The sequence below is a fragment of the Lissotriton vulgaris genome, chromosome 7 (genome assembly GCF_964263255.1).
Source record: "Lissotriton vulgaris chromosome 7, aLisVul1.2, whole genome shotgun sequence".
In the NCBI taxonomy this organism is placed as follows: Eukaryota; Metazoa; Chordata; class Amphibia; order Caudata; family Salamandridae; genus Lissotriton; species Lissotriton vulgaris.
Window position 1 is genome coordinate 1,680,446,684 of NC_141695.1, and position 9,302 is coordinate 1,680,455,985.

The 9,302-nt window shown below is 42.5% G+C and overlaps 1 protein-coding gene across 24 annotated transcripts in view; it reads left to right on the forward strand.

Annotated features, from left to right (window-relative positions):
• Positions 1-6,705, forward strand: part of TPD52L2 (TPD52 like 2) — a 129,383-nt gene extending 122,678 nt beyond the window's left edge. For all 24 annotated transcript variants that reach the window (XM_086932781.1, XM_086932766.1, XM_086932776.1 and 21 more), the window contains one exon: positions 4,176-6,705. In XM_086932781.1, coding sequence (XP_086788907.1) covers positions 4,176-4,271 — 96 coding nt within the window. In that variant the 3' untranslated portion in view covers positions 4,272-6,705. The remainder of the gene's footprint in view (positions 1-4,175) is intronic.
• The last annotated feature ends 2,597 nt before the right edge of the window (positions 6,706-9,302 follow it).

Consider the following 9,302-nt stretch of genomic DNA (forward strand, 5'->3'; position numbering starts at 1 on the left):
GGATCAAGTGGGTCAGGGTCCCTAGGCAGGCCCCCACCCCTTCTGGGCAAGCCTCCTCTTCGTGTGGGTCTCCTACTCCGTGTCCGTCAAGGAGGGGGGTGTGCAGGAAAGGCACCTCAACGTGCGCCTGTGGCCCTCACCCCCGCGGCTCGCAGCCCAATTCGGCCCTCTCTCTGCCGTCAGTCTGAGAGGAGGCCCCAGCGGGGACTGTGGGTCCGCGTAAATGAGGCTCTGGTTCACCTCGCGCCCGCCTCGACAGCTGAAGGACGAGGCCTCTTGGAGGCTAGGTGGATCCCCAGCGCGGAGCAACTCCGCCATGCACAGCCACCACAGGATCAGCCTGAGATCGGTCCCCGGCACGGAGAGCCAGGCGTTACTCCACGGGCTCCACCTGGGTGAAGGGCGAGCCAATCATCACTCGTCCCCTCGCCTCCACGCAGTCGAGAGGCCACTGGCAGAGGGCCACAATCACTGACCCTGCCACTCCGTGGTGCAAGACAGAAGGCTCAGGGCGTGGCTCCGGACATCTGTGGATCACTACCAGTTTGCAGGGCTGCTAATAGTCTCCATTTGGCCCAGATTGTGGATGGATATCGAGGGTTGGGCTCGCCGGGACGTTAAAGTGCGTCTGCCATGTTGGCCTCCTTGGCCACGCCCCCAGTCATGCACTATCTTTACTAACATACAAAAGATTGAAGCCTTGTTTTCTCGACTATTCTTACCCAGTAGAGTGCTTAGTTTATGGCTGCAATTACTTTTGGGCACCAACACTCTTGTTACTTCTTTGAGCTGCCCAATCCACAGACTGGATTCTGCCTGGGTCTGCAGCCTTGCTTTCTTCTTTCATCTCGTGTTGTGTCCAGAGCTTCCTCTGCAAAGATATGGGCATGCCGAGGTGGCAACAATGCAGACACTTTTACTTTACATGTGCAGGTACATCAATTGTAATTGTAATTGCATTTATATAGCGCTTACTACCCCATACGAGGCGTCAACGCGCATTTTTCGGGGTGTAGCACGCTACTATACAAGTATCAATTTACATTACATTTACTCTGGGACCCATAGAGGATTAGTGTTGAATTAGTATAGTGAAACATGTAAGTACATTTTAAGTAGTGGATACGTTAATCCGTTATTTGGATTTGGAATAATAGCAGAAGGATAGAGGAGGGAAAAAAGGTTTGTATTTATATAGCCTTTGTTACCCCTGATGGGGTGTTGAAACATGCTATTCAGGAAGCCCATAAAGGATTAGTGGTGAATTAATATGGTGAAATATGAAAGTCATTTTAGTGGTGGATATTAGTCAGTTATTTAGAGTGAGAAGGATAGCGGAGGGATAAAAGGGGAAGAAAGGTTTGCATTCATATAGCACTTGTTACCCCTAGTGGATGTTGAAGCGCTTTTCTGGCGAGTAGCACGTCACTCTGGAACTCATAAAGCATTAGTGTTGAAAATTAGAATAGTATAATATGAAGTAATTTGAGTAGTGGGTATGTTATTCAGTTATTTGGGTAGAGACGGGTAGGTAGCGGGATAGTGAAGGGAAAGAGGTTTGTATATAACGCTCGCTACCCCTGATGGGGTTTTGAAACGCAAGTAGCACGCTACTCTGGAACCCATCAGGATTAGTGTTGAATTAGTATGGTGAAACATGAGAGTAATTTTAGTGATGGATATGTTAGTCATTTATTTGGATTGAGAAGGGTTGGGGAGGGATAGAAAAGAGGGAAGAGTTTAGAAAGGTTTGTTTTGGTGGATCTGTATATTAAAAAGAGGTGTATGGTGATGCAAGGAGGGGTAGAGTAGGAGAGAGTCTAGAAAGGGTTATTTTGGGGATCATTGAAGTGGACATTTGTTGCTAGCAGACCGTTTGCAGATTGTAAGCAGCAAGTGACAATGAAAAAACTTTACCACTCGGTACACTCACATGCCAGTCCTAAAGATTCAGTGTAAGTGGTGACATATCGCAGGATTCTTTAGAGGTGAAATCTGCGTTGTTCTTGAAAGAGCTGCTAAAACTGTTAGCTGTGCCCGAAAGTAGGGCTGTGGTACGCTCCCATCCGTGTCTTTCTAAAGATCCTTTTTTCCTTTCACTTAAATCAAGGAAGTGATTTAACAAAGTTCTTTGCAAATCCTCAGGGTGGGCTTGAAAGAGTTTACCCTACTTTTGAAGGTCCGCACCATTAGATCGATTATATTGGCAAAACTAAGTAAATGCCCCAACAAAAACTCAAGAGTTGATTGTAAATTTCACTCGACCTCATAAGGTCAAAGCTATCTAAAGAAATCTAGTTTAGCAGGCTAGATTGTGTAAATATTAAGCTTTAATTTTTACATTCGTTACCAGTTTTTCTGGTAGAGAATGTCTAACAGCAGATTTCTCACCGACCCTCCCACCCCCCTGTTCTGTCAACTGGTCTCTTTACTTAAAAGTGATTCCAGTTTAAGAATCTGCACACTGGTCTAAACAAATCTGATTGGCTCCGCATCGACAGGCACAAAGTTTCAAGGAAGTAACAGATGTCCGCGCACATTGTTGGCGCCTGTATAGGTCCACGCATGTCACATCCGGCGTGGAGCTGTCAGTGTGAAGCCATCAGCACCACCTGCTACTGCGCGCAGGGGTAATGCTGAAGGTTTTCCAGATCCAGTCTGACGCCTGGGGATGTGTTCAAAAGCTGAGGAATATGTGGTTAGCTTGTCTTTACCTGAAAGAGCGTTATCAAAGTTAAGTAACTTAATCTTTACTGGCCATCTGACAAGTGGGCAAACGTGCTACCTGTACACACTTTTACTAAGCATTTTTGTGATAATACTCAGCAAAAACTATATTAACTACTTTTTTCACTACTGCTTCTAAAACTTTCCGTCAACTACAGGCAATGAGGGTACTGCTTTACAGTCTATGCACATCTTGTGTCCTACAACACCACATTCTGTAACTAAAACATTTGCATAATTAGTTTGCAGTGTGTGGTGCAGATTCATAGGCAATCCTTCTACCACCCCACTGTCCTGAAATAGATATGGCAAAAATTGATAAGTACACCAGACACCAGTATTTCGATGGTCAAAATAAACCAGTCTAAAGTGGAGTCTTTCTCTCAAGTCCTTCTCCGCTCTTGAGCGGGAGATGTTGACTTGATCATGAGTCATTCCAGGTATGCTCAAAACAGTAAATAAGACCGAAGAAAAACAAGTTGCGTTCTTCCGAACCAAGCACTAGATGACAGTAGAGTGCGTAGCAGCGTCAACATTGTATGAGCTTGAACCCCACTAAAACAGAACTCCTATATATTGCACATGGTACCTGATCTGTAGTAGACTTACACTGTCTGTGATGGATCCTCTCCCGTCCCTGCCTCTTTATAAGGATTCTGACCTTGCCTAGGAAAGACAGGCAGCAAAGATAGCAGTTTTATTTTTCAGCTGAAAATGTTGGATACATCTTACTTTCCTCAAAAACTTATTCCATATCCCTGTAAATAATGCCCTTTTTCAATAACGATTTGACTCCTGTCTTGCCACACCCGGAAATATCCTTCACCTCCACCTAATTCAAAATGAAACCGCCCAGCTAAATAATGGTGCCCTAAAATTAAAACATCTCCCCCATCTCAAGACAGCTGCACTTTTTGCCTAAACTGGAGTCCTTTTAGGGCAATGTTTATTGTCCAGAAAGGTCTCCTTAGCTCGCTTGATTTTCTGGCCTACAAATTATTTCAGCATAAAACCCTCTATCATTAACATCCACTCAACTGATTCCATTATGTCCCCAAAGCCAGAACGGTTGTCATCAGTGATGGATATTTTTCCATTACGGCAGCAAAAACATTGACAACTCTCCTGCTAGCTTTACATAGCAAACACGCTCTATTCCATTCCAGGAAACCATTACAACTCATCTATTTAATTTATGTACTGAGCAGTTAGTCATGGTAGAAACTCCGGTGAATGTGAGCCATCTTAGTACCACGAATAGAAAGGGAAACACTGTCGGGTGCAAGCATTTATTCATCACCAAGGACAAGAGGATACACATTGTGAGGCATGTATTGTTATATTTCAGCTCTTTTGATTAGTGCCCCTAAAATATTATGAAGCCAGATTATAAATTGACATCTTCCAGAACTTGCCTTTTAATCCTCATCTTTTTTTTCTCTCTGCAGTCTAAAGTGGTTGGCGGGACACAGAATGGTGCAGACGGCCTGCAGTCTCCGACAGGATCTGGAGAGAAATCCCCACAGGACAACGCTCCGTTTTAACTCCAGTGGCGCACAAATTCCTTTGCACAGTCTCGCACCAGACAAATGAAGGCTCCTGCCACAGGAAGTCTGTGCAAGAACCTGAAGGGACACACACCCCACATAAAGTTCAGTTCAGTCCCCTCTCTGTGCATATTCATTGCTGCTGGATTCTATCCTAAATCCCATTTTTGTACTGTTCCTACCTTTACACTAACCTTTCTAGGGACCCTGGATCACTGTGCTAACCTCCTCCGAGGACGCTGTGATGGGCACACTGCTAACCTCCAAAGCAGGTGTACCTTAACGGGCCCTCCGCTAACTGCCTCTAGGCGTGTATGGTAGACCCACTACTAAACAGCATATGTGGTGTCATGGAGGACTCACCATTAACCTACATCGGAGGTGCAGAAACTAGCCCACACCTAACCTACACAGACCCTATGCTTCAAATCTTCTCTTCCTGAGCGCCAGAAAGCCTGAGAAAAAAATGAGCTGGTTCACGTAGACACTAGTGGAGGGATTGACATTGAAAGACGTGAAGCTGTAGTAAAGGAAAGAGAAAGAGTAGGTAAACGTTACATTAGTTATTTTAAATTAATGGAAGCATCACATTGCTTTTTGTCCGGTTGTCCTGTTTCTAGCACTTCCTAACACACGTGAGTGAAAAGGATTGGATTAATGCATGAATTGAGTTGTGATGCAGTTTAGGAATTGGTAATCTTGTACTCTTGGTTACTGACTGTAAGGTGCGATGTGTGGTATGGGTAAAACATTCCCAGCCACATATAAGGCTTGCTCACATTGCAAGAAAAGGCTTCCGGAGCTCCATGTTCTGTGTGCAAGGACCCTGAAATCTGTGTCTGACTATAGCCTTCCTGTGTTAGGAGTTCCCCATCCGTACCCATGCTAATTCCCACCCAGTCCACAACCATGGGTAGCTAATGTCTCACAAGTAGTGTTATAGTGACCCCACTGGAGGTTAGCAGCTATGTATGTTCTCATGCTGTCACCCCAGCTTTAACAAAAGCATTAGTAATGTGTTAAGATTTTTTTTTCTCCACATTTTTTAATGTAACCGAGCTTAGAGAATTGATAGCTGAAACCAAGGATTTTAAAGCTGCAATTAGGGGATTGTATCCATGGACACAAATGAGAACATAAGCCTTACATTACCGTACGCTTTACAGGTTTCCTATATGTTTCTTTTTAAATATAATATATATAAATATGTACGTATAGAAATTTGTGAGGGTCCTGCGTTTTGTTTGTTAGCTCTGTCAGAATTTGTCATAGTTGCAGCAGGGTTCTGCTCTATATGGGTGTTTATAATACTAAGGAGAATGTTCCTACTTTCAGGATGTGCTTTAACTTCCTCCAAACATTGTAATACAAGATTCAGATTTCAAAAGTAAATAAAAAACTTATTTTCCCTAGTCAGAAAAATAAGAATACTCTTTGCAGCGGCAAAGACCTCCCTGAGTTTTGGAGGAAGTGTAACCCATGGAAGGGTTTTTGTATTATCAAGCTGAAATGTCCTATCGAAGAATTGTTTTGCAGAAACAGTCGGTTTGAATTATGTAAGATGTTCCTCAATCAGTTTTTGGCTGCTTTTGGAATGCTGGCCTCTTACATTATCGAAATATTGACATCTTCAGAGTGGGTGAGCGAATATTCCATTGGGTTACATGATGTAGTTCGTCTTCCACTGTAGAGGACAATAAACGATGCTCAAAGCCCTTCTTACACTGCAGAATAAACTTGCCTAGTGACCGTTTCCCATCGTATATCCTTGTGACTACAGCTTGGTGGAACATCTTTGGCAGTCAGGACCCGCTTCCCTGTTCCAAGTCAATTGCTGATGGGAACAGTCTTACTTCCCACAGCGCCACCTCGGGTGGTTTCTGGAAGCTTCATTGGGTTTCATTGTTATGCACGGTATGGCATCAAGATGCACTGTGGTGCTCCCTATCAGATTGATATTTGCTTATGTAGGTAGGGTCTTTGTGTGTAATTGAAGGTTGGTGGCTTGATTTATCAGATCTGATTGGAAACGGGAGCATGCTCCCTCACTCTACAGCACTGTCAAGGCTGCAATCATTTTACAGACAAAAAAGTGCATTTGTTTATTCGTTGCGGCTTGGTTTTCTGCATCCAACCAGCCCTTCCACAAGCTGAATGTGCCACATTACTAAATGGTTATTTTTTTCCAAAAATCTGACTCAGGATAATGAAGGAAAGCCACCTTCTTTCTGCCCTAGCCTCTCTAAATAATTATTTGCGCACGCACCCACCCCAAACAAATCTTTGCCGTTATTTCATTGAGGGAGATTGGGAAAAAACCCAGTGTCTGGGATATAAAGTATAGACTAGAATTTCAGCTATATTTGCCTGATTTGTTTCTCACACTGGTTTTGTAACTGCCAATAATAAAGAAACCTTTATTGCATTACAAGCTGTGCTGTGTCTGACTGAGTCTCTTTTCAGAAGTCTGTTGTCCTACAGTGACGGATATTTGAGTTGCCCAATGGGCCTCTGCCTAGCTCGATTTAAAGAATTTTTTTGTTACAGTGATGAAATTCAGTGATAGTTAGTCTTTCCATCTATACGCTTGAAAGGATTTGCACACAAAATAGGCCACTTTGTGTTAACTCACTAAAGCAAGTACAGAGTGGTACCTTCTAAAGCACACCTGCTGCTTCATGAGAAGAGTCCTGGCGCTAAAGGAACATATGAGTAAGCACATAATCTACAATTCCCGAAACAAAATAGTCTTCAAATGAGCTTTAAACTGGCTTTCAATGTGAGTAGTACAGAGGTAAAGAGTTCTAATTCCGTGCTAGAAAGGAAAAAGATCTAGCTCCTGAATGTGCTTTCCGTACTTTAAGAGCTAAAAGCAAGTGGTGCTTTGCAGAACGCAATGCACTTGTAGGTGAGTATTTTATTAACCTGTTCTTAATGTACTGTAGGCCATACTTGTGGAATGCTCTGAAGATGATCAAAAGAGTTTTGAATTTAATTCTAAATTGGATTGAAAGCCAATGCAATTGCTTTTCACATGTCCCTATAGAATGTTTTTTTGAAATGTTTAACGCAAGCCGGGCAGCTGCATTCTGAACGTGTTGAAGCCCTGTAATCAGTTCTTAAGATGCTCGCAGATAGAGGACATTGGCTTAGTCTGTTCTGGAAGCAATCGAGGCATGAATAATTCCTTTTTAAGTGTCTAAAGACAGATTTTAATAACGTTCCAAAGATTTTAGGACACCAAAACACGTGGCAGTTGTGGCATTGACTTGAGGTTTAAAAGATAATGCAGTTTGTAGTATCACCCTAAGATTCCTGACAACTGTTGAGGGGGTGGGTGCTTGCCCCAAATTGGTGGGCTAGAGTCTGGTAGTATCAACTGAGCAAGGGAGTACCAAATACTAACATTTTAGCTATGTCAGAATTGAGTTGCAGACTGCATTTGTTCATGCAGTCGGCAACAGCAGCTAGACAGCCCTGAAAATCATTATTTATTTATTTATTTATTTATTTATTGACATTTATTGAGCGCGGCGAATACCCGTAGGCGTCTCGGCGCTGACTTAAGGGATGGATCAGTGTTTAAGGAGACCTTACAAAAAGTAGAACTATTGGTCAAATAACCAAGTCTTAAGTTGTTTGCGAAATATGAAGAGGGAAGGGCTAGTCCTAATGTGAGGAGAAAGGGTGTTCCAGAGTCTGGGGGCGGCAACCAGAAAGCGCCTGTCACCCCAAGTGACTGTTCTAGTACGAGGCACTACTAGGTGATTGTGATGAGAGGAGCGAAGGGAACGGGTTGGGATATAGTGATGAAGATTATGTTTAAGGAAGTGGGGGCCTTGGTTATTGAGTGCCTTGTAAAGAATACACAATGATTTAAATTTGATACGGCTGCGTATCGTATATTATTTCGTGTGCCTTCTCAACCTGATGTTCCCTTTCTTCTACACTGCCCTGGTATAATGTGCAAGTGCCTGCCCCTTCCATTCCTGTTCATAATTTGAACATCAATATTGATGCCAATTTCTCCTTAAACAGATTAACAGAAGATCCTAAATCTGTTTTAGGCCGCTTCAAATTTTGAAAATACTCTTTACTTTTATGCACTGTGCAGGCCATCACTTGACCGTAGGAAACACTTTTCTTCTGTCTAGGTTGGATTAAGGTAATGCTATATACTTCTCTGCTTCAGACTGCCTCATCAGCTTTAGCTTATTCAATAACTTATCAAACACACTCCCAAATCATCACTTATCAGCAATTTATTGAAACAACTTAATTGGTTAAACGTTCAAAATAAGGCCATTTTCAAAATCCATACCGATCCTCCATAAAGCAGTTATCCAAGATTCTTCAGAATTCCTTGCCAATAATTTTTCATTCCATGTCCCTACCCGAGCATTACTTTCAACCCAACAAATTGTGCTTGTTGCTGCTAGAACATGCACTGCTACTTATGTTGATGATGCCTTTTCAGTTGCCACCATTAGGTCCTTGAACTCCCTGCTCCACTCTTTGAGTGGAGTTTATCCTCCTTTAGTTTAGGAAACATTTGAAAACCTTGTTATTTTTATATTCTTTATTCGATTCCAAGCTTAAGTGTAATAGCCAATTGTTTTTACTTCATGCCAGGATGCTTCAGCAATGTGTGCTTTCTAATTTTCATCCACAGACCAGAGTTGAAAAAGGTGGATCATTCAGTCTTAATTTAGCAACCTAGGGATAGCAATTGCCTACAAGAGTGACACCCTGTTTTAAGGAACTTGTCCCTCATCAAGTTATTCCGTGGTTATTGACCTTTAATAATGTTGTCAATTGTCATCCAACAGTGTCTAGAATTAGAGTGCCAGTTAGTGTGGTATGTCTGTAACACCAACAATTATGGTTTCCCTTTAGAAATTATGAAGCTTAAGGTAGAGTTCATCCAGTCTTCTGCCATCCTCTGAATTCTTAACTATTTTTATAGGTAATTTATTTAATGTAGACTTGAGGATCATCTACATATGACTGCATCTTCACTAAAGTGTT